This window comes from Nelumbo lutea, chromosome 6, assembly GCF_056320005.1.
Source record: "Nelumbo lutea isolate HS-2025 chromosome 6, American lotus-T2T, whole genome shotgun sequence".
NCBI lineage: Eukaryota > Viridiplantae > Streptophyta > Magnoliopsida > Proteales > Nelumbonaceae > Nelumbo > Nelumbo lutea.
The window spans coordinates 66,330,598-66,356,233 of NC_142689.1; the positions used below are offsets into that span (position 1 = coordinate 66,330,598).

Genomic DNA, 25,636 nt, shown 5'->3' on the forward strand with positions numbered 1-25,636 from the left:
TTCATTGGACAATTAATAGGGGCACTGTTTACCTCACTATAACAGTCCATTGACATTAATTGTTAGTTCACCACTTTAACATAATTCTCTGATCATTTTTTTTTATCCTCTATTTATAGATTCAGCTTGGACAAAGCAACCTGAATGGAATACACTTAGACATACATTCCAACAAGACACCATTTTATTATATAATGCATTCCAACCACACTATTTTTGAAGCTTTTCAAATCTCACACTCTAATGGTTTGATCTTGCTCCACATTTCTAGTCCACAATACAATTTGGTGTCTTAATTTTAGATTGTATTTGAGGTCTAAAAGACAAGAAATTTTGGCAAATTGATCATAAATTAAAACTTGATTGGGCATTACTTAAGAAGTGACTGATGAAGGAAGATTTCGTCTAACCTTGTAATTACGTAACACGTGGCAAAGGCAATAGCTCGGCACAACAGTGCGCCTAAGGCGTGAGCACCAAAGGAATCAACGGTTCGAATTCCCTACAAGGAGCCCAAACTCCCTACAAGGAGCCCGAACTCTCCCTTGGGCCCCGAGCCAAGCACAAAGGGTAATAACCCGAACTGGCCTGCCCCATGAAAGTTCGGGACACACCTCTATCCAAACTCAAGACTTCACCTCGCCCACCACTCCAGCACTTCGCCTCCAGGACACCGAACTGAACAATCGTACCAAGCCTAACACCGAGGAAGTTCGTATCCAGGGGCGGCGCACCTGACTGACTGGGGATCTGACGCTTGACAGCTGCACTTCAAACGACCACCTGCCACTGCCATCTCCAGTTATAGAGACGGCTCTGACAAAGAGCAGTGGCGGTTCTGTCCCGGTAGAAGGGATGACACCCGAACTGGCAGAGGCATAGAAGTAATCATACCCGACCTGACAGAAGCCTTGGAGTGAGTGCGTGAAGTGGTTATAAAAGGCCACCTACCCCCAACAACAAGGTATGTGAACTTTGCGCCATCTGGTTTTATCTTACCTTTGAGAGAATACTAACTTGAGCTTCGGAGCAATCTCACCGAGTTCCCCCCGAAGTTCCCTCATCTTCTCCATTTTAGGCTCCCCGTGGCTCCAGTTAGAGGCAAGGTCGTTGACAGCTAGGACCGGCCAGATTGCGCACCATCAATTGGCGCCGTCTGTGGGAACGCTTCTAAAAGCCTCCCTCTAAAACTCTCATAACCTCATCTTCTTCCAAAAAACTCCAACACCCATGGCTTCTTCCAGCAATGTTGGACGTGGCATAGAAACGAATACCACTGGGGAACAACTCCAAGTCCCCATGGTGTGCATCGGACAGTTCACCATCCCCCTTCCAGTGGATGGGATCCCCAGCTTGAATGCGCCACAAACAGTGGCACCCCTAAACCTTCCTGCCCTGAACATCCCTCTTCCACTCCCTATTGAAACAACCTTTGTTGAACCAATTGCTGTCCCACTGGCGACCCACCAGAACCAGCTGGACAACCTAATGCAATGCATGCGGGCAATGCAAGTCCAAATGCAACAATTCCAGTAGCACCAAGTACTACACCACCTCTCTCAACACCATTATCAACAACAGTTCCCTCAGCTACCCCTGAACCAGTCACTGTTGCCACCTCAACACCCTGCTCCAAAGCCGGTTAAGGCCTCCCCTTAGGGTGGACGCCCTCACCGAGGAGAAGCCTCCCAACTCTAGAACCCCCTAATAGCCAGGCCTCACCCCTAGGCCGAAAGGAAAGGAAAATCACCCCCGCCTCGCAGCTCGCAGGCGGGTCGAGAACCTCGCCCGCAAAGTCAGCACCTCGGTGCTCCAAGCCTGAGTTCCCACTCATAGAGAACCGGTTCAGCGCCCTAGCAGCAGACTACCAACATTTCAGGCCCATTGAGCTTGGCAACACAGAGGCCAGTAGCGCCAGTACCAGGGCCGCTCAACGAAGGCGCCGAAGTCACCGAACTGCCACCTGTGTCTTGCCCGAGCTCAGAGATAAGGAAGAGACGAGCTCGGACGAGGTAAAAGCTGTCCCAATTCTCTCAGTTCCTTCCCCCCTCGCATCAGAACTCCTGACAATCCCCATGCCCAGAGACTTCAAGCTCCCACCTTTGGACAAGTATGATGGGTCCTTTGACCCCAACGACCATGTCGATGCTTTCTAGTCCCAAATGCACCTCGCTAGGGCCAGTGAATCATGCATGTGCGTGGCCTTCACCACCACCTTCATGGGGGTGGTCCGCACCTGGTACAGGAACCTAGCCCCCGGGTCAATAAGAAGTTGGACCCAATTCGTGCAGGTCTTCACCGCACACTTCGTTACCAGCAAACAGTGCCCCAGAACCGAGGAAAGCATCTTAGGAGTAGTCTAGAGGGAAGGAGAATCCATCCGAGGCTACATCAAGTGGTTCAATGAAGCATGCTTGCATATTAAACCCCGCAGTACAGCTCACGGCGGCCAAGAGAGGAGTAACGCACAAAGAGTTCAAATGGCACAAGGTAGCCAGCTAGCCCGCGACCGTGGCCGAATTCCTCAAGCTCGTGGACAAGTTCATGAGAATAGAGGAAGAAATCAACCAAAGAACTGAAGGCAGGGTCGAGAAAAGAAAAAGAGAATGTGAGCCCTCCAACCCAGGCGACAGAAGAAACTAGGCTCGGGAGGCAAAGCCAAGCCAGCCGTCCTGAACTCCCTTGGCAATTCGGACGGATTACACGCTGTTAAACACAAGGCGGACCGAGATCTTAATGACGATCAAGGACACTGCATATGTAAAGTGGCCACATCGCCTAAAGAGTAATCCAAACGAGAGAAATAAAAATATGTACTATAGTTTTCATAGAGATCACGGTCATTGTACCGAACAATGTAATAATCTCCGGGACGAGATAGAGGGACTCATCCATTGTGGATACTTGAGAAATTTTGTACAGCATAATGATAATAATAATAAGGCCGGTCGGCATGGGGAGCACGGAAAGGTTGCCCCCGAATCCAGTAGTAAACCGGCCGAAGTGTTACAGCGACAGCCTCCGGAAGAAAGGCCAGTTCGGGGAACCATCCATGTGATAGTGGGAGGTTCGGTGGTAGCAGGGTGTACTTTGGCAGCATCCCGGACGTCAGTTCGCGAGGCAGCCCGAGAAGAACAAAACCCTCGAAAGAGGCCGAAGACAGAAGAGTCGATCTTTTTCACGGAAGACGACGCGCGAGGTGTCCACTACCCCCACGATGACGCGCTTGTCATAAAACTAAGGATTAGCGACTTCGAAGTCAGATGCGTACTTGTGGATTCAGGTAGTTCGGCGGACATTCTCTTCAAATCAGCATTTGACTAGCTACAGTTGCAGAGAAGCGAGTTGAAGCCCGCAAACACTCCTCTGGTGGGCTTTATTGGAAAGGAAGTCAGGCCCCTCGGGAAGATAATAGTACCTGTGGAAGTCGGCAGATGGCCTTGCACGGTCAGACTCAACCATGATTTCCTGGTGGTCGTGACCCCATTCCCATACAATGCCATAATAGGGCGGCCAATTACGCACATTCTGCGGGCGGTGGTCTCCACCTACTATCTGGCAATGAAGTTCCCCATAGACTTCGGTGTGGGGGTAGCGCGGGGTGACCAGTTTGAGTCCCGCAAGTGTTATGTTGCCGCCCTGAAGGGAAAAACCAAGGCAGCCGACAACCTCGAACTGGAGCGGCCTATGGAGCAGGGCGAGGAATGAGCTTCGCCCACAGAGGAAACAGTTGCGATCCTGACCTCGGCTACAAATCCGACTCGAACGCTATAGATCGGTGCTTCCGTCAGGGAGCCTCTACGAACCGAACTGGTGAGTTTTCTACTTCAAAATTTAGATATTTTTGCATGGTCCACGGTCGATATGCTCGGTATTGACCCTGGCCTTATAACTCACAAACTTAACACTGACCCTGTAGTCAGACCCATTAGACAGAAGAAAGGCAACTTAGCCCTGGAGCACTGGAGGGCGGTCGATGAGGAGGTCGAAAAGCTCCTCGCAGTGGACTTCGTAAGGGAAGTTCATCACCCGAGCTGGGTAGCCAACCCAGTACTGGTGAAAAAGGCAAACGGCAAATGGTGCATGTGCATCGACTACACCGACCTGAACTAAGCTTGCCCAAAAGACTGCTTCCTCCCTCCCCAGAATTGACCGCCTAGTGGACACGACCTCGGAACATGAGTTGCTAAGCTTCTTGGACGCCTACTCAGGCTACAACCAAATCAGGATGGACCAGTCCGATGTGGAAAAAACCAGTTTCATAACCGATTCGACATGTACTGCTACAAGGTCATGCCCTTCGGACTGAAAAATGCTGGAGCGACCTTCCAAAGACTTGTAAATAAGCTTTTTCACCCTTAATTGGCGCCAAAATAGAATGTTATGTAGACGACATGGTCGTCAAGACGCAGTTCTCACAGGAATTAATACAAGACTTAGATTCTGTCTTCCAAATTCTGCGTCAATTTAGAATGAAACTGAGCCCCAACAAATGTGTCTTCGGTGTCACCTTGGGTAAGTTCCTAGGATACATTGTCAACCGGCGCGGTATTGAGGCCAATCCAGATAAGATAAAGGCCATCCTAGATATGAGACCACCCTCAAAAGTAAAAGAGGTTCAAAGGCTAAACAGCCGCATATCCGCTCTGAGCCGCTTCATGTCCAAATCGGCAGACCGTTGTCTCCCTTTCTTTAAGGCAATCAAAGGCAAAGGGTTCGAATGGACCCAAGACTGCCAGCTCATGTTCGACGAACTAAAGAGTTACCTCGCCACTGTGCCAACCTTAGCCAGGCCCGAGGAGGGCGAGATCTTAGAACTGTACCTCTCGGCGAGTGACGAGGTGGTCAGTTTGGTAGTAATAAAAGAAGTAGATCAGGTCCAGCGGCCCGTTTATTATGTTAGTAAAGTTCTACAGGGAGCAGAGACGAGATACCCGCAGATAGAAAAGCTAGCATACACACTGGTAATTGCAACTCAGAAACTCCGCTCATATTTCCAGGCTCACATCGTCATCATCTTGACTGACAAACCTCTAAGGCAAGTCTTACTCAAGCCCGAGGTTTCCGGTCGGCTGATGAAGTGGGCCATCCAGCTCAGCGAGTACGACCTCCAGTACAAGCCACGAACTACCATTAAGGCCCAAGCCTTAGCAGATTTTATTGCTGAGTGCACATTCAGCCTCGAAGCCCCTGGGTCGGTTGAGCCCGAGATCCCCAGTTCGGTTGAACTTGGAGCTCCCACGCCAATAGAGTCTGAACCCCGTGAAGTAGCAGCCAGTGTGGCATCTCTCCTGGTTAGGCCAAGTGTGAACTGGGATGAGGCGCCCTGGATCCTTCACGTAGATGGCTCCTCGAACCAGCAGGGCAGTGAGGCTGGAATAGTCCTATGTGACCCGGGTGGCACAAAATTGGAATACGTCTATGCTTTGAGTTCGCGGTATCCAACAACGAGGCAGAGTACGGAGCACTGATAGCCGGGCTGAACCTAGCGCAAAAGGTAAGAGCAAAGCACATAGTTATCTGTAGTGATTCCCAGCTCATGGTCAACCAGGTTACGGGCGAATTCGAAGCACGCGAGCTCTCCATGATCGCATACTTGGCAAAGGTAAATGAGGCTCTGCTCAACTTCCAGTCACACTTCATCAGGCAAATCCCAAGCTCAGAGAACACTGAGGCCGACGTTCTGTCCCGGTTAGCCAGCACGAGTCACAACACCAAGAGAATCGTGTACATAGAGAACTTACCTTGGCCTAGCATTCTCGGTGGGGCAGAGGAGGTTGCTCCCGTCCTTGAAGCAGAGCCGAGCTAGATTGACCCACTCGCGAGCTTCTTGCTAGATGAAACCCTCCTTGCGGACCGCAATGCAGCTAAGAGGGTGCAGCGCCAGACAGCCAAATACGTCATAATAAACGAACGGTTGTACCGACGGTCCTACACGCTCCCCTACTTGTGTTTCTTGTGACCTGCCAAAGCCGAGCTCGTACTCCGCAACACTCATGAAGGACTGTGCGGCAGACACATGGGGGGCAGAGCCCTCGCCCAAAAGGCACTTCAACAAGGATACTACTGGCCAACGATGAAGGCAGAAGCCATCAAGCTCGTCAGAAAATGCGACAAGTGTTAGAAGCACGCCAATATCAACCATCAGCCTGCTTCCGACCTCAAATACCTCACCAGCCCACCCGCTAGCAACAGGTGGGAGAAAGTTCCTAGTGGTGGTAGTAGATTACTTCACAAAATGGATAGAAGCTGAACCTCTGGCAACAGTTACGGCCCGAAACATACAGAACTTCTTTTGGAAGAGCATAGTATGTCACTTCGGGCTACCCTGGGTACCGATCTCCGACAACGGCAAACAGTTCGAGGATATCAAGTTCCAAGAATGGTGCCAAAATATGGGAATTCGTCAGAACTTCACATCGGTCGCACACCCACAGGAAAACAGTCAGAAAGAAGTAATGAACAGAGCCATCATCCGCAGACTAAAAGCACGACTAGACCAAGCTAAAGGCTTGTGGGCGGACGAGTTACCAAGTGTTCTATGGGCTCACCGAATTACAGAAAAAACCACCACGGGAGAGACCCCCTTTAACCTCACCTACGGCACTGAAGCGGTAATCCCAGCGGAAATCGAAATACCTACACTACGACTAGAAGCATATGATGATCAGACAAACGAAGACGAGTTACATACCAACCTCGACCTACTGGATGAGGTAAGAGACCTCAGGCACATTTGGACAGCAACCTACTAGCAGAAAGTAGCTCGATATTACAATGCAAGAGTAAAGAAGCAGAGCTTCCGAATTGATGACCTAGTTCTCCGTAAGATTATGGTGCCTGAACCTGGCGTGGGAAAATTTGGACCAAATTGGGAAGGGCCCTACAGAGTAAAGAGAGTGCTCGAGGGGGCATACGAGCTCAAAACCTTAGAAGACAAACAAGTATCCCGAGCATGGAACATCGTCAACTTAAGGCGATACTACCTATAGACTGCCAAGCGAAGTGGACGAAATCGCTACCAGAGCCTAAGGGCCAGGATGCCGAGCTAACGAAGGAACCCCGACATAGACAAGCGAAGAAAAGTCAGCCAAAGACTCAGACGAAGCGGAGACTTAAGTATTAAACATCGAAACAGGTCGTGCGAGTGCAGTAACCCGGGCAAGAAACAGATCGGGCATATGGTCAGTTCGGCAAATACGGTCAGTTCGGGAGAAAGAACAACCAACACTTAAACCCAAAGAAAAGTCATTCCTTTACAAGATAAGGAAGTGTACATTTGAAAAAAAAATTGCATTTTCATAGGCCCGGAGCTACTTCTTCATTATCATAAGGCACTTCAACGATACCCAAAGGTCCTGCCTCGCCCTCGGAATCTGGCTCACCATCAGCAGCATTGGCCATCTCCTGAGTTATGCGCAAAGTGGATATGGCACTGATATCAAGCTCGGGGTACGTGTTCCGGATCATCCACCGGCTCAGTTTAAATCCCCTTCTGTACGAGTCCACCATCAGGTTATCAAAGCATGACGAGGTGATGTACTCATCAACGACTTTCTTCTTAGGATCTTCGATGCCTTGGGAAAAGATCTGTGTCCTCTCCCTAATGTCCTCTTGAAGGTATTCAACCTGATGCTGCAGATCCAGCCTCAGCAGCACGGGTAGTCGCCTCAGCGGCACATAAAGCCCGACAAAAAGGATAAAAACAAAGAAGCCCGACAAGAAATCTGACTCACCACCATAGCATGAGTAGCAGCACGATAGGCGACCTGGTTCAAAGGAAGATTCGTCCACGCTGCGATCTCCTCGGGGAAGGTGGCCTCCCTACTCTTTTGACAAGCGTAGTTCGGCAACAGCACGCTCCTGAATTCCCCTTGGGCTCCCGAGCCTGAAGGCCCAGGTCGCGTATAAGCGGACCCAGAGTAAGCGGGAGCACTAGAGTAGGCGGGAGCTCCCGTGTGAGTAGTCTCGACATAAGGGGCCCCTGTCGCTTCTTGCATTGGAGGAGCCACCTTGGGCTCCCTGGGTGGATCCTCTGACGGGTAATCTTGTACCTGAGGCTCCGCATCCTGGGGGCAGCTCGGCACAAGTTCGCTTGGCGACTCGCTTCCTCCTCTTCATGCCTTGGAACAGGTGCCCACCGCAAGTCCTTTCTGAATCCATCACACCTGCAAAAAAGAGTTCGACATCAGAAAAAATGAAAGAACAAAGCAAAACAAGAAACCTCTCGCAAGGAACCTACTTGAACTCAGGCCGGCCGCAATGAGCTTGGCCTCCGTCAGATACTGATGGCATTTTAGCCCTAGCCGTGCCCATTGCTGGAGGCCCTTCACCATCTCTTTATCAAGCGTGACACCGGAGTCAGGGGCAGCCATCCCCCACTCGGTCTGAAACGGCCACCCTAGTACACTTCGCACCCCGAAGTAGTCCTGCTTCTACGCCGGGACCTTGTTGGAAAGTTCGTGCAAGAGCTTAAAACCCTGGCGAGGAGATAGGTAATACGCCTGCCTACGCCCGGGAAGGGGACCTGCTCGTTTCTTAAGCATTAAAATAGAGGAGAATATCTCCAAGTCTAAAAGAAAGCCTTGTTCGCAAAAAAAGGGAGATTGTCCCCACCAAGTTACGAAGGAGTTCGAGTGAAGCTGGCCGACGGTAATGCCGAAGTGGTTCATGACCTCGACAAGAAGGGGGTGGAAAGGCAGTCGCAGCCCCGCAGCGAGCTGCTCCCGGAATATCATGATCTCTTCAGGACCATGTTCCCAAGGAAAGCTACCCAAAGGAATGAAATAGGTTATTCCCCAGGCAAGTTGTAATAGGTAAAAAGGGATTGGAGCCCCTCAAGCGTCATGGTTGAAGGACCAAACCTGTCTAACATCTGACCTCGACGAGAGGTAGACGCCAAACTGCCCAAAGCGGCTCGGCCTACGGGCTCAAGCTCTTCCTCAAGTTCTACCTCTGGTTCGCTAAGGCCATCGGGGGATGCAACTCGGTTCGTAGAACCTGCATCAGACCCACTTGAAGAACCGTCTAAGCTATCCAAGCTAGACATCAAGGAGAAAAGGTGGATTCCAGGAAAGTACTCACCCGAAAAAAGGTTTGAACAGACTTTGGAAACTGGAACAAGCAAAAAACCTTGAAGGCGAACTAAAAGCCTGGACGCGAGCTCAAGAAGCAAAATGCAGAAGTGACAAAGCCACTGGGGTCCCCCACTACTTATACCCATAGTAACCGAGAACCAATAGTGCAGATCAAAGCCAATCTGACGGCTCGCATTCGCGCTGATCGCACGTCCCCTGAGACCAAGACATGATTGGTGCACGTCTTTCTGAAACTGACAAAACGCCTGAGCATGTCTTTTTGAAACTGACAAGACGACATAGCACGTCTTTCTAAAACTAATAGAACGCCAGTGCATGTCTCCTCGAACGGCAGCGACACGTTTTTTCAAATTTGAAAAGACTCGATGTCACGTCTCCCAGTGGCGCGCTTTTTTGAAATTTGAAATAAGTGCGCGCCGCCACGTCTGTTAGCATTTGTAGGCAGGTCGGCGCGTCTCCCACCTTTTGGGCGCTTGAGAAACCCAGAGAACCCTGTCAACGCACTTCGCGCTATCGAAATTCGTAGTACGGGACAAATCCACCTGCCACCTCGCGAACTCCCTGCGCCAGGGCAACACCCTTAGCACGAAGAGTGGGGGGCAATTGATGAAGGAAGATTTGGCCCGACCTCGTAATTACACAACACGTGGCAAATGCAACAGATCGGCACAACAGTGCGCCCAAGGCACGAGCACCAAAGGAACCAGCGGTCCGAACTCCCTACAAGGAGCCCAAAATCCCTACAAGGAGCCTGAACTCTCTCTTGGGCCCCGAGCCAAGCACAAAGGGCAATAATCCGAACTGGCCTGCCCCATGGCAGTTCGGGATACACCTCTATCCGAACTCAAGATTTCACCTCGCCCACCACTCCAGCACTTCACCTCCAAGATGCCAAACTAAACAACCGTACCATGCCTGACACCGAGGAAGTTCGTATCCAGGGGTGGCACACCTGACTGACTGGGGATCTGACGCTTGACAGTCGCACATCAAACGGCCACCTGCCACCACCATCTCCAGTTACAGAGACGGCTCCGACAAAGAGCAGTGGCGGTTCTGTCTCGGCATAAGGGATGACACCCGAACTGGCAGAGACACAGAAGCAATCATACCCGACCTGACTGAAGCCTTGGAGTGAGTGCGCAAAGTGGTTATAAAAGGACCCTACCCCCAACAACAAAGTATGTGAACTTTGCGCCATCTGGTTTTATCTTGCCTTTGAGAGAATACTAACTTGAGCTTCGGAGCAATCTCATCGGGTTCCCCCCCGAAGTTCCTTCATCTTCTCCATTTCAGGTTCCCTGTAGCTCTATTCAGAGGCAAGGCCGTCGACAGCTAGGACCAGCCGGATTGCGCACCATCAGTGACCATTGTTGCGGAGTATAGATGTTTTTAAGAATTATTTCCTTTTTTATCAGATTTCTTTTGGTCGTGCCCTAAGAAGTGACCATTGTTGCAGAATGTAGATATTATTTAAGAATACAAAGAAATATAAGCAGAGAAGCATTGAGGATTGACATTTGGGGTAGGCTTAGTATGTATTTGGTTCTGAAAGTGTTTATAGATGGAGTGCTTATTTTTTTAAACGTTTATTTAAAAAATTTTAAATATTTTATTAATTTTCTTGTTTGATTGGGCGTTTCAGGCAATTAACACCCCATAATTGCTTTTCACCTTAGATTAAAGTAGGTCACATAAGCATTTCATTTCAACAAATGTAGGAGCATTGAGGAAACTTCAAATTCTCATTTTCCCCTCGTGCACACAAATCTAAGTATTTCTATTTTTTAGTATTTATCTCATAAACATTGAAACCAAACAATGGCTTCATGTACAATAAGCTTCAATGCCTATGTGGTAATGATGTGGACACGTTTTTCTAATAAACGCCCACAAAACAAAACATAACCTTAAAAAACCGTCTAAAACAAGTTAAATCGATTTGTGCTATAATTTTATGTCACTAGGTAGGAGAAACTAGAATTAGCTTTAAGATTTCAATGGAAAGTAACCCAAAAATCAGGGCTGATAAATTTAGCCACTGGATGATGAATTAGCTTTCTTTTACACTTTTGTCCAATCAATTTCAATAGTTGTTCATAAACTATGTTTACATAGATGAAATGGACTTTGACGAAAGAAATACTTAAAATTTGTTTAATTAGAATTCCCTTCTACCCAGAATTGAGACTTGACATTGAATGGTTTGATCCTACTCCAGATCTATGAAGCTTTTCAAATCTGGCATTCTAATGTCTAATGACTTGATTCCTCTCCACATTTCTAGTCCACCAGAAAACAAGAAATGTTTAGCAGACTGACCATATTGAAAGATGTTTATTTGTTGCACAACACTTTTAACCATATCTATACTCGAACATATTCTTTGGTTCTAATAGAGTCTAATACAGTCGTCAGGTATATACAGGCTACTTTCTATCAAAACTAAATAAAATAAACATGGACCCACACATTGTTTCATGCCTTCCGAACTACACATTCTCCCAATTTTGGCACTTGATAAAAGTTTTCAATACCAATCGAGTGGTGGTTCGGTTTTGGGGGTGTTTATGGGTCGGGTTGGGTCGATTTGAGTCATTTTCTTCAATCGATTCAATTCAGTCGATTTATTTATTGACTAAATTAGAACCAACCAATGCAAACATGAAGGACCGGTTTGAGTCGGTTTAGTCGTTTTTATATATTTTAAATTAAAATATTTATTTCTAAATATCTATTTATATTTAAGTTTATTTTCTTTTAGTTTTATGCAAAATCAAAATATATATTTAAATCAATTAATTTTTTATGCAAAACTGATTTTTTTGTCAATATATATTTAAATTTATACAAAACTGAATTAAATATTGTACCATTGTATTATATTTGTATTGGTTTTGCTTTTTAGTTTTTATCAAAGATAACCATTTTTTTTTCAAAGTTCCAACAAAACACATAAAATATATCAACATTTAACATATAGGGTAGGGACTAATTAATAATTACTTAAACATATAGGATTGGTTCGGTTCGGTTTGGTTTTGATTTTCATGTATAAAAAGCAAAATTGAACTGAATTGTCAGTTTATTTTCTCATACAAACCGAAATCGACCAGTGATTTTGAAAAACCGACCAACTTGAATTGAATCAAGCCGGTTTGGTCAGTTTGACATTTAATGTGAAACCGTCTATATAGCTCGGTTGGCACGTAATTGGGTAAGCCCTAAACGATTTGCGATTTTGAACCCTACTACTAACGGTTCCAAATCCACATCCGAGAAGAGTTTGATGTTGCTTGATAAAATAAAAAAATAAAAAATAAATAAAGTGTGGTACCATGCCATGAAAACTGAATTAGGCCTCTATAGGGCAAAGGCGAGTAATCAACACCAAAAAAAAGAAAGAAAAGTTTCCAATATCTTCAAGTTGGGAGTGATATAAAAGCATGTTTTTGCATTGCATCTACTATGGGTGAGCAAAAAAAAAAAAAAAAAACCGAATTCACCATAAAAATCGACTGAAATCAAATAAAAAAATCGTTAATCGAACTGATCAGTTCAATTTCGGTTCAGTGTTTTTAAAAAACCGATGATACTGATTTGGTTTCAATGAATCAATATAAAAAACCAGTAGTTAATCAAACCACCGATATGCATATATTTTTATTTATAATGTATGATATATTATTTATTATTTAAAATATAATATTTTATATATATTTATAATTTTTATTATATATTTTTATAATATATATTATAAAAAATAAAAACCGAAAAAACCGACAAACCAAACCAATGATTAACTGAACCAAACATAACCTAAATGAAAGCATGAAACACAGGCCGCTGATCAGCTAAAGCGTTAACTAATCCGAATTCAAATCGAATTAGGATAAACGGATAACATTCATTTCAGCCCCATCAATGACCAACCTACCTCGGATGGTCGGACGGAATTATCGACGAAGTCGCTCACGGTGAGTCGGAGGTTCTGGGCGCGTTAGCTTAGAAGTTTCTCTGCACACGACGGTGGTTCTGCGTTCTGCCTGCGTCCGGATTCCTCTAAATGCGTACCACCTGTTTGGAAAGAGTCAACGTCTGAAAAACATGCATCGAATACCGTGCTTCCAAGCTACTGAGGATGATAAAAGGCAAACCCGGTATTTGGCAATTACAGTACTAATTTCTCTCGTCACAGCAGATATCATCATACTCCATTACCCAAAATGTATGCATGCAGCTTTGCAGGTATCAAAAAGAAAAGAAAAAGTTTTGCAGTTTATCCACGGAGAAGAACCTCACCTCTCCGGAACCAACACCGTCAATCCATCGGATCCTTGCTTTTGTTGCTGTCCTTCACAGAGATTCTTTACAAGGTACCAGCCAAATATCTGATTTGATGTTTACAGGAGCCTAGGGTAAAAGCTAGGGTTTTCCTTTGGTCTTTTAGATTTTGCAGTTTACTTTATTTGGGCACATCGTGTTGAGGATATGATTGTCCTTAGAAGGATGGTTGTGTCCTTTGTCAATAACAAATGCCATTAATATGGTATTAATTATTAAATCCATGTTTGATCTTCCCCATAGTTCACACTTCATGCTTTACATTTTATAAACAAACCTATTGTGTCCCGGTTATCGTTATTATCATGGTTTTTAAAATCGAACCGGTCGGCCCATTCTGACAAAAAAATAAAAAAATTGAAAAATGATTAAAACGGTTCAAACGGTTCGAATAGTTAATCAGTTCGTTCAGCAGTTTGTTGATCAAAATCAATGGTTTTGAAAAAAAAAAAGGTTTTGAGGAAAAACGAAACCGGTTAAGTGATCGGTTCCCGGTTTTTCCGGTCCGACCGTTCGGCCTAATCCGGTTTTGAAAATCATGGTTATTATCATTAATTAACAAGCATACATGTTACATGGTTCTCACAACTTAAAAACAAATACAACATCAAGGGTGTGTTTAGATGAGAAATTGGTGGTAGGGATTAATCTACACTATATCACATGAATGATTTATACAATCAGTCATAATTGTCTAATTTTTGTATTTTATATGATAAATATATTGAAAAAAGCATTGATAAATTAAAAAATTATTATTTTAAAATTTAAAAATTAAAAAGAAAGAAAAGTATATTTAGAAGAGATGTATTGTATCAAAATAAAGTATAGAAATGTTGTGGATCAGCCACATCCACGAGCTATATGTGTGACCAAGATTTTGGGCTATGGACAGGGACAATTCACGATATAATGTAGACCAGTCCTATCTACAGCCAACCAAACTCCATAGCAATCCTGTGGCATAGACTGAAATGGGCCTTCCATGAGATGACCACAGTTTCGAATGATAAGGATAGGAAGAGTCTGATCCCAGCGGATAAGGATAGTAAGAGTTTGATTCCAAGTCAATCAAGTAAATCACAGTCGGATACAAAACCAAAGCTATCTTTATCTCTCTGTAAAACTTATCCTGTACAACTATTAATCTATATGTACTTGTAATCTGTACACACTACAACATACATATATATAAATAGATAGATAGATAGATAGATAGATACTCTCAAGTCACTGATCATTATTGTGAGTTCATTCATAGAAATCTAGATTTTGTTTTATGGTATTAAAGCTAGGATTCATCATGTCAAGCTCGACTTCAACATTCCCCACTACAACCCGGTCAACCAACACTATTGTAAATTTGAATCTCCCATCTATAGTAAGTCATTTGGTTTCTGTTAAGTTAGATTGCACTAACTATCTGTTGTGGCGATCTCGATTTGTTGTTGTGCTCAAAGGCTTTAAAGTTATGAGTTATATAGATGGAACTATTACACCACCCATGAAGGTTATTATTGAGAATGGCCAAAGTATTAACAATCTTGATTTCATGTTGTGGGAACAACATGATCACCTCCTTTTGAATTGGATCCTCTCCTCTCCTATTGAAGGAGTTTTAGCCAAGGTAATAGGGTATACTACTTCAAAGAACGTATGGGATGCTCTTGCTCGCTTGTTTGCTTCAAGATCACAGGCACATATTATGCAACTCAATTTTGAGTTGACTCATTTGAAGAAAACAAATTTGTCCATGGTAGATTATCTACAAAAAACTAGGCTAATATCTGATAATTTAGTCGTTGTTGGAGAGTCTGTTTCAAACTCTGAATTAATACAATTTGTCCTAGGTGGCCTTGGCCCAAATTATGAGTCTTTAGTCACTCCATTGCTGTTGCGTGCTAGTGAGCACACTTTTGATGATATTCAAGCCCTACTCACCAACCATGAACTTCGGTTGGAACACACTCGGACTCTATTTGAATCTTTTCAACCATAAGCTAATATGGCTGTTCAGAAATGTTATCAGTCTATTAGGACTGATGACTATAGAAATGAACAAAAGGCTTCTGATGGAAATGGTAAGAAACCAAATCCCTTTCAAGGAGTCAAATGCCAAATATGTCACAAGCTAAACTATATAGCCTACAAGTTTAGAGCCAGGTTTGACAAAGATTTTCGTCCAGAAAAGAGCTCTCCTGCTGCATATATTGCTTCTACAGGGCCAGTGATTAATAACAGTTGGTACTCAGATTCAAGTGCCTGTCATGATATGGCAGTTGATCTTGCCAACTTGCACTTGCAATCTGAATACTCTAGACCAAAACAAATCACTATTGGAAATGGAGAATGTTTGTCAATTAAACACACTAGATTTGCTATTATTTCTTCAGCATCACATTCCTTTGTTCTGAAAGATATTATTCATGTACCTCAGATTTGCAAAAAATTGTTGTCAGTATCTAAATTTGCTAAACATAATAGTTGTTATTTTGAATTTCACTTAGACAAATTCTTTGTGAAGGATCAGCAGACAAGGAAAGTCATACTGGAGGGATGTAGTAGAGATGGTCTCTATGAGTTACAGACAAGAGCAAGTAAAGTATCTAATCCAAGTTCTTCTCTCTCAGCCTTCCTAGTTGTCAGAATTTCGATGAATAAATGGCATGAGTAGTTGGGTCACTACGCACATCGCATTGTGAGGCATGTTCTCAAATCCAACTCGTTACCGGTATCTATAAATAAAAGAATGGATTTTTGTCATGCATGTCCTCTTGGCAAAAGCCATAAGTTACATTTTTCAGCTAATGAGTCCTTATACAATGCTCTTTTTGACTTACTGTTTTGTGATGTTTGGGGAGCATCACTTGTAACTTCAGTTCATGGATTTAATTACTATATTCTTTTTGTTGGTGCTCATTCCAGATATCAATGGATTTTTTCACTTGTTGAGCAATCATATGCTATTGACACATTTGTCAAATTTAAATTGCAAGTTGAAAATTTTTTTAATACCAAGATTAAATCCATTCAAACAAATGGAGGAGGAGAATTTGTCAAATTTAAATCCTTTCTTAACCAATGTGGCATTTTGCATCATTTCTCTTGTCCTCACACACAAGAACAAAATGAGCGTGTTGAAAGACGCCATAGGCAAATAGTTGAAATGGGGATAACTTTACTAGAGAAATCTGGTGTCCCTAAGAATTATTGGTGGAAAGCATTTCAGACATCTATTTTCATTGCTAATCAACTTCCTACAGAAGTGCTTGCTATGAAATCTCCTTGGGAGGTATTATATCATACTAAACCTGATTATAGCATGTTGAAAGTGTTTGGTTGCACCTGTTATCCTCTTCTTCGACCCTACAACAGGAATAAACTTGAAGCCCATTCTGTTGCTTGTGTATTTATGGGTTATCTTAAAGGCTACAGTGGGTATAGATGTTTCCATCTTTCTATAGGGAGAGTTTTTATTTCACGACATATTCAGTTTGATGAAGATACATTTCCCTTCAAATCCCATTGTGCAACTTTAGCCACTTCTAACTCTTCTTGTTGAAGCTTCACTATGTGATAATGTATCAAGTGATAATGTTCATAATTCAGTTACTTCTCCAATTTCAAGTGATAATGTTCCTTCTGTCACACCATCAAGTTGTGATTTAGTTACTGCCACACCATCAAGTTATGCTAGTTTTCATTCTGAAGCCACTCATTCCCCTGAGGTTGCTATTGAAAGTGCTACCTTTATTCCACCATTTGTCACCAATGCACACCCTATGATTACTCGTGGGAAGGTTGGTATTTATAAACCCAAAGTTTATTTTGCCCCTCATCACCCACTAGAAGTCGATGATGATGAGCCAACTTGTTTCAGTTAAGCCAACAAAAGTGCTCAATGGTGGAATGCTATGTTAGCAGAAATTGATGCCCTTCAATGAAATGGAACTTGGACTCTTGTTCCTCGCACTGATGATATGAATTTCATTGGATGTAAGTGGGTTTTCAAAACCAAGAGAAACCCAGATGGCCCTATCAGTCGTTATAAGGCACGACTTGTGGCCCAATGTTACAATCAACGACCTAGGATTGACTTTACTAAAGCATTTAGTCCAGTTATAAAACCAACAACTATACGCATTGTTCTTACCATTGCTTTGTCCAAGAGTTGGACTATAAGGTAGCTTGATATTCAAAATGCATTTCTTCATGGAGATCTTGAAGAAAATGTTTACATGAAGCAACCTCCAGGCTTTGTAGATCAAAAGTTTCCTACTCATGTTCGTCATTTACATAGGTCTTTTTATGGGTTAAAACAAGCTCCTTGGGCTTGATTTCATAAGCTTAGTACATTCTTACTTTGGGCTGGTTTTTAGGCATCAATAGCAGATACTTCTTTATTTATACTTACATCTCATTTGTGTGTTATTTTTATACTCATCTATGTCGATGACATTATTATCACTGGTTCAGATTCTAATGCTGCATCAAATCTTATTGCTACCATGAGCACCTCCTTTGCTGTTAAGGACTTGGGTCATTTACATTTTTTTCTTAGTGTTGAAGTGGTTCGCAGTTCCAATAGCATTATTTTGTCTCAGAAACAGTATATAGTGAATCTTCTTCAGAAAGCTCACATGGATGGCGCAAAACCTTATGGAACTCCCATGGCATCCACTTGTAAACTTCAACGACACACCTGAGAAGCTCTTCCAGATCCCTCTTTATATAGGAGCATCGTGGGTGCTTTGTAGTACTTAACCATTACCCATCCTAGCATAACCTTTTCTATCAACAAGGTATGCCAGTACATGCATGCCCCTACTATTGAGCATTGGAGTGCAGTCAAGCGCATACTCAGAGATTTGAAGCACACTATTAATTATGGGTTTTGTTTGCTTGTTGCTCCTTTTGCTTCTCTTCGTCTTCATGCATTCTCAGATGCTGATTGGGTAGGTTGTTTGGATGATAGAAGGTCTTAGGGTGATTTTTGTATCTACCTAGGCCCCAATCTGATCTCATGGTCCTCTAAAAAGCAAGCTATTGTTTCTCGGTCTAGTGCTGAATTTGAATATCGAAGCATAGCCTATGCTACTTCAGAATTACTTTGGCTCCAATCTCTCCTTTGTGAACTTGTTATCCTTCCTATTTCTCCTCCTATCCTCTGGTTGATAACCTTGGTGCGACATACTTAAATGCAAATCCTATTTTCCATGCTTGCACTAAGCATATAGAGATTGATTACCACTTTGTTCGGAAGCAAGTTGCTCAGAAGGCCTTAGTTGTTCGTTTTATTTCTAGTGCAGATCAATCAGTAGACATTTTTACAAAACCACTTAGCTCTTCCTGATTTTCTTTATTGAGGAACAAGTTGATGGTGATCCTCCCCCCATTTGCTTGCAGGGGGCTGATAAGGATAGGAAGAGTTTGATCCCAACAGATAAGGATAGTAAGAGTCTGATTCCAAGTCAATCAAATAAATCACAGTCGAATAGATAACCAAAGCCATCTTTATCTCTCTATAAAGCTTATCCTGTATAGCTATTAATCTATTTGTACTTGTATTGTGTACACACTGCAAATTCCCGCCTCTGACTCCTCTTTTCTCTCATCCTTCCACTGCTCCCTTTGCCATCCACTCCTCTCTCTCTCTCTCTAAAATACCCCTATTATGATTTAAGAATAAGAATGGTTGCCCTAATTGTAAGCTAGACCCTCGCGGTTCAGTTGGGCTTTATTATAAACCGAATTGGTCTTTGGAAACCAAACTGAAACCAATAAGCTAATTGTTCCTAATTCAACTTTTTGATTTTTTTTTTATTTATAATATATATTATCAATAAATATATAATTATATAATATAAATATTGTAGATAACTGTAATAGATTTATTAAAGTATTTCCACGGAATAATCGTCTCAGGATCACTGACTCTCTTTGCAAAGGCCATTCATGGATACTCTTCATATTTAAACTTAAAACACAAATAACTTTTGTAGGACATAAGACAAAATAAATAAAGTAAAATGTGGCCTAAGAAGCAAATAGAGAAAAATACTATTTATACAACATATAATATTTAGGAGAATGATTATTCAACACACCTTAAGAATTCTTAACTCAATAGTACATTTGGAGTAGGTGCCACTTGAAATTGATGCTAATACACAGGGAGTATTGATGTTTTAAGATGTATTTATTATTTTGAATTATATAGGGTTGTAGTGGAATTCAAAATTCTATAGTGGTGCAGTGTACTTTTCCGTATCTTATTTTCCATGAGATGATCTTTCCCATATACCCCTCTCTTTGTTTATAAGGCTAAGTTCGATTTTGTCCGCGTTTGGAAAGAATGTATAATAAGATCAATGTCAAATTCCGCTCCAATTTTGTATATGTTTAAATAGAGTGGAGTTTTATATTGTTAATCAATATCAAATCTCTATATTGATAATAAACTTTTATACCACAACATTTTACACCGATTCCAAACACAACAGGATTAATGATGTAAAAAGGGATTATCAATATCATTCTTATTAGACTCAACTATTTTATTAGTTTAAGCATTCCAATCCAGTATCGTCCTTGATGCCACTGTAATTCCCAGTATCAAATATAAAATATATATAAATATATAAACCTATCAATTCAATTAATCACCGGTTCTTCATATTGATTAACCAAACTGACCGGATTTTTTTATCGGTTCGATTCGATTTTGAGTTTTCGGTTTTTGATGAACACCTCTACACCAAACACTACAGAAAATGATCTTAAACGATCGTGTTTTACTTAAACATGGCCTTAATTCACTACCTTTTTACCACTTTTCTCCTCCCATCGACATCGAGTATACTCCCTGTTCCTACAAACCCTTTCTTATACATCCAACATCAACAGGTCCTACACTACCTTTTCTTTCTGCGTGAGAAAGTAGAAGAACCAGAGAACACAAAAATAATATTTGTTTCCTTCTCTTCTCAGTTCTCACTCTCTCTCTCTCTCTCTAAGCTAACCGGATTCTAGAATGACAAGAAATTAATTGCGCTGCCTCCGAAGCTGAAAGAACACCAACAACAGATTACAGAACAACCATTCTGTATCCTCTCATACTAACCTATTTTCGTCTCCAAGCCCGCTTTCTCAGGTCTAAAGTTCTAAACTATTTCTCTCTTACCACCCTCTTACTCTCTCTCCCTGCAACTATTGCCGAAACTGGCACCGTCACTACTCACTACGAGACTACCTCCATTTCACTTTTTGAACCAGAAGCTTTTCTTTTTTAATTTTTTACCGGAAAATGAGATTTCTTGGTCTGAAATTTCTCCAAGAAGCAACTTTCTTTCTTTGTCTGAAACCTCGTTCAAGACAAATACAACTACTATGAAAGCACAAACCCACTTGTGTCTTGTTGGCAATGAGATGGATTTCTCTAAAACCGCCATCTTTTGTGTTTTCTCCTAAAGCTATCACCCACCACTGCTATTTCATCTGAAAGCCTGAAACTCGCTTTTAGCTTGACTATAGAAGAAATGGGTTGCGCAACGTCTAAGCTAGAGGGAGAACAGGAAGTCGTCAACCTCTGCAGGGAGAGGAAACGCCTCATGAAATCAGCGGTGGAGCGTCGTTTCGCCCTTGCTGAAGCGCATTGCAGATACCTTCACTCTCTCTGCGCCGTTGCTGCCGCGATTAGGCTGTTTGTTGCTCGCCATTCCTCTCCGCCTTCGCCGTTCCTCATAACTTTCCCTCCTGCCTGTCCTGCTTCTCCCCTCACCTCCACACATAACGTAATCTCCAATCCCATGTTCCTCCAGCACCCACCATCTGAATCAACGCCGGAACCTGTCGCCTGTCAATGGGCGGATTCTTCGAGTTCTTCAGACTCTTCGGAGACGGGAAGGGAGGAGGGAGTGGGAAGAGAAGAACAAGAGGATGAACAAGACGTCTGCCAATACTTCTATACGGATGTGCCCCCTCCAATGCCGTCCCCGAAAGGGGATTTTGGATGGGATTTTTTTAACCCTTTCGACGGAGTGAGAGCAGAGGTGCTTGGCGGATTCAGTCGGAGCTCCGATGAAGATTTGAAGGTGGTGAGGGAGGAGGAAGGGATACCAGAACTGGAAGAAGACGATGAAAGAGAAATAGGGAAAAGTACTGCAAAGATGGTAGCAGAAGATGAGAAGCTTGGAGAGGAAAGCGGAGTTGAGATGGTTAATATAGCAGCCGGTGCAAATGTAAACCGGGAGGAGCAGAAGGGTTTGACTGTGATCGACACTCCTAAAACGGGTAGGGAACTATTGGAAGCATTGAAGGATGTGGAGGACTATTTTATCAGGGCTTATGACTCTGGCAAGGATGTTTCCAGGATGCTGGAGACTAATAGAGTTCATCTGCAATCTGGTTTTGAGGAAATTAAAGGTGTTTTTCTTTTACACATAAGAAAGTGTTTTTCCCCATGTTTTCTATTCATTTACCTATCCTTAGACATATACCGTGAATCGATTACTGTTACTGAATTTTCTGCTGCAAAATTGCAAAGATCTTTTTCTTTTTCTTTTTTAATTTACTGTACTGCACTTTTGTAACGAAATCTATTAACTGAGAGCTTGATCTTCATCCAGTGATTAGGAAAAAAATGGAGGTTATAGGTTTTCCATTTAGTTCCTAGTGCACCATCCTCTCTATCAATTATTTGTCTGAGTTCTAATCTGGGTATTCCTCCCTGAATTCAGGGAAGCATAGTCTTATTCAATTAATATTGCTGTGGCTTATTCTGCCATCAGTTGTCTTGATTCACGATTTCACATTTTTATTAAATTCTGCTTAAAAGATGAAATAGAACTGTGGCTCATTTATTTATGCTTCTCGAACGCAGAGAACTCCACAAAAATCATCCAAGCTATTACATGGCACAGGTCCACTTCTTCTCAATCTTCGTCCTGCAAGAGTTTCCTTGCATCCAGTTCCAAAGGTTCTTCCACATGGACAGAGTTCAACAACGACCTCTTTGAAGACTATGGAGGAATGGAATCAGGGAGCCACTCGCTGACGCTAGGAAGGCTATACGCTTGGGAGAAGAAACTGTATGAGGAAGTGAAGGTAAAAAGTTTTCAAGTATCCCTGTACCCACATGAAGTTTTGAACTCTTCTTCCACAGCCTATGATGGTGATTTGTCATCTGAAATCTTCCATTATAGCACAGCATCAATTCTCCTGTTATATGCTATTATTTATACTTTTATGTATACATACAACTATAAGTAACTCTCTTACCCAATTTAAGCAGGCTCAGCAGCATCAATCCTGTTCTCTCTCCTCTAGTTGTGGTCACATTCAATGTTGAAAATTCTCTTCCTCACTTCTTCAACTTAGGTTCTCTTTGGGTTTCTTATCCTTTTAAGAGTCTCAGATGCAGGAAAACATTTTGAGTTTTGTCAATGAGCAGAATATTTCATGGTATTGCAGTATAGTTTTCACTGTTTGCATTGATGTTTCTACTTTCTACCAGTGAACTTGTACAACTGAAGAAAAAAGCAAATAGAATAATGTAACAACTCGCAAGTCTTTCATATTTTATATGAACTCTAATTTAATTCTCCAAGACAGTGTCCATAAAAAAAATGGCTTTGGAGTTTTGATATTCTGTGGAACTTTGATATATGGGGCATACTTGGATCTATGGTTCAGTTGTGCCACCTGGAAGTCCATGTCATGATTGACCTGATTTTGGCCATTCAGCAACTATGCTGCATGAAAGATAATCTGTGATCAGAAAACATGGTTTGCTCTTTGGAACCTTCCTATGTATATTGGCAATATTGCATATAATTGTCAATGACTGTAACTCAGTAACTTTCTTTCCCTTTACAACAGCAATTCTTTATCGTCAAATGAGTACTAAACTGTTACTCCCTCTCTTAACTAGTCTCTTTTCTTGCCTTTTTAGGCTGGTGAAAGCACGCAGAAACTTTATCAGCAAAAATGTGCACAACTGAGACGCCAAGATGCTAGGGGAGATGACCTACATTCTGTCGACAAAACCAGAGCTACAGTAAAAGACTTGTACACCAGGATTTTAGTTGCCATTAAGAGTGCTGAGTCGGTCTCAAACAGAATTCAGAAACTAAGAGATGAAGAGTTGCAGCCACAACTTGTTGAATTTTTACAAGGGTAAGGCAATAAAGTCTCAAACTTGTATTGTTCCTAGATCTTATGTGTAATTGTGGGTCCCATTCCCTCCTCTTTTCCTTCTGCAGCTTAATGAAAACCTGGAAGATTATGTCAGCAGTTCATGAAACACAGAACCGGATAATGTTTGAAGTTGAATCTTTTACTTGCCCCACTTATGGAAAGTTCTGCAATGATTCTCATCGCCTTGCTACACTTCAGCTTGAAATTGAGCTTCAGAATTGGCACGAGTGCTTTACTGGGTACATAACCGCACAGAGAGCCTATGTTGAAGCTCTAGATGGGTGGCTGTCCAAGCTCATCATCCCTGAAGTGGAGTTCTATTCCAGGGGCAGGTCTTCTATACCGCCATATCGTATTAGTGGCCCCCCATTGCTTGTCATCTGTCATAACTGGTTAACCTCCCTTGAGAAATTGCCTGATAGGGCAGTCACAGATGCCATGAAGAGCTTCAGAAAAGATATTAGAGCTCTGTGGGTTCAGCAAGGGGAGGAGCAGCAGCAAAAGAGGAAGGTCGACAGCCTTTCTAAAGAACTTGACAGGAGGGTCGTTTCATTCCAGAAGGAAGAAAACAGAATTCTTCGGTTCAAGCTTTCAGAACAACAAACCGACTCAGATGACCAGCATCAGGTTGAATACTTGACAGAGAGGAGGAACCTGTTGAACACATTCAGGAAGAGGCTGGATGGAGAGAAGGCAAAACACCATAATTGTATGCTGGAAACACAGCGGATTACATTAAATGGGTTTCAGACTGGATTTTCATCGATTTTTGAATCACTTGCAGAATTCTCCAAAGCATCTCTAAGGATGTATGATGAGCTTGTGACGCAGGGTGCAAGGGCAGAAGTGGGAGATGGGTGTGAGAATACATCCTACCTAGAAGGTTCCCAAGTTGAAAACGATGGTGGATGACATGGAATTCCAGGAGATGGTTTCGAGTTTGAGGGCTCGAATTTTAAGGGTCTCGAGGATGTCAATGTGAAATTGTATATGTAACTCTCGTCAAAGCAGCTCGCTGAGAACTTTATTTATGATAGGCTCTAGGAAGTTGCCTCTTTTGATTATTCATTGCCAAATAAGCTTTCTTCTTAGTTCTTTCTGACAATTTTGTTTTCTACGAGATGTTTGACTTCTCAATGCTGCGATTCCTCTTGGCCAAATGCAGTGAAGTTTTGTGGAGGGATTCAAATGAGCAATTTCCAATTTGCGCAAGTACTAAGGTTATGTTTGGTTTGAAGGGAAAGGTAGGGAAAGGTAGGGAAACCTATACAAGTTTTGGTAAAGGTTTCCCTACCTTTCCCTTCAAACCAGACACAGCCTAAAGGTCTGTTTGAGTCTCAGTGGAATCGAAATTAAAATCTTTCAGAATTGAAAATCGAATGGTTTATGTTTCATAGTATGTTTGGTTCAGACAAAAATTAAAAGGGGATTTGAAATAAGTTGGACTGGGATTTCATTCGCAAGAAGAGGGGGAGGGAATGGCCTATTCTACCTAACCAAATAGTTAGAATCGGAAAGGCCCATTTCGATTCCGATTCTAAATTCCCTATTCCAACGAATCAAATGGAGCCTAAATATTAATTTGGTTTTTAATACAAGAGTTAAAATTTGACACCGAGGTGTCGTCTAACTGCAACTCATCACATTGAATATTTATTAAAATATTTATCTAAATACTGAGTTTTTAACTATAAAAAGGAGATTAATCCTTAAAATAAAGAATGACAAATGCAGCGTTAGTCTAAAGAGAATCCTGGCTTTTCCGACAACCCACAGCCAAGACCAAGAGCACATCTCATGGGCAAAAAGCGAAGACACTCGTGTGCAGTTTTAAACATTTTTGCCTGCCGCACGCGAGCCAGGAGGCACAAGCCTTTCGATAATGGCTCTATTTCCAGCCATCGGGTCTGATGGCCGAACCATGGCTCTATTTCTATGTCCTTTCCTTTTTTTAAACCTGGACTTTGGCGGAAAAAAAAAAAAAATTGTCAATTTGG

At 42.6% G+C, this 25,636-nt stretch overlaps 2 protein-coding genes and 1 long non-coding RNA gene across 4 annotated transcripts in view; 2 read left to right on the plus strand and 1 right to left on the minus strand.

Moving 5' to 3' along the window:
• Positions 1-12,044: 12,044 nt before the first annotated feature.
• Positions 12,045-16,374, plus strand: LOC148849344 (uncharacterized). Its single transcript, XR_016100895.1, has 3 exons — positions 12,045-13,258; positions 13,339-13,474; positions 15,967-16,374. It is a non-coding gene; the product is annotated as an uncharacterized LOC148849344 (long non-coding RNA).
• The window catches only part of LOC148849345 (protein CHAPERONE-LIKE PROTEIN OF POR1, chloroplastic-like), a 41,515-nt gene continuing 29,024 nt past the window's right edge, over positions 13,146-25,636 (minus strand). The window contains exon 4 of one of the 2 annotated variants that reach the window (XM_088950417.1): positions 13,146-13,175. In XM_088950417.1, the coding sequence (XP_088806543.1) occupies positions 13,161-13,175 (15 nt within the window). In that variant the 3' untranslated portion in view covers positions 13,146-13,160. Of the gene's footprint in view, positions 13,176-22,993; positions 23,195-25,636 lie in introns of those variants that run through there. The other variant, XM_088950418.1, reaches the window with a different exon arrangement.
• Positions 20,198-24,757, plus strand: LOC148849346 (protein ALTERED PHOSPHATE STARVATION RESPONSE 1-like). Its single transcript, XM_088950411.1, has 4 exons — positions 20,198-21,866; positions 22,324-22,547; positions 23,395-23,618; positions 23,705-24,757. The coding sequence occupies exons 1-4, from the start codon at positions 20,981-20,983 to the stop codon at positions 24,549-24,551; spliced, it is 2,181 nt and encodes a 726-aa protein (XP_088806537.1). The 5' UTR covers positions 20,198-20,980; the 3' UTR covers positions 24,552-24,757.

What these genes read in the sequence shown, in the direction of transcription:
- LOC148849346 (XM_088950411.1), top strand. Translation starts at nt 20,981, where the DNA reads ATGGGTTGCGCAACGTCTAAGCTAGAGGGAGAACAGGAAGTCGTCAAC. An exon ending in TGGTTTTGAGGAAATTAAAG is followed by an intron (nt 21,867 to 22,323) that starts GTGTTTTTCTTT and finishes TCTCGAACGCAG; the next exon opens with AGAACTCCACAAAAATCATC. An exon ending in AACTGTATGAGGAAGTGAAG is followed by an intron (nt 22,548 to 23,394) that starts GTAAAAAGTTTT and finishes TTGCCTTTTTAG; the next exon opens with GCTGGTGAAAGCACGCAGAA.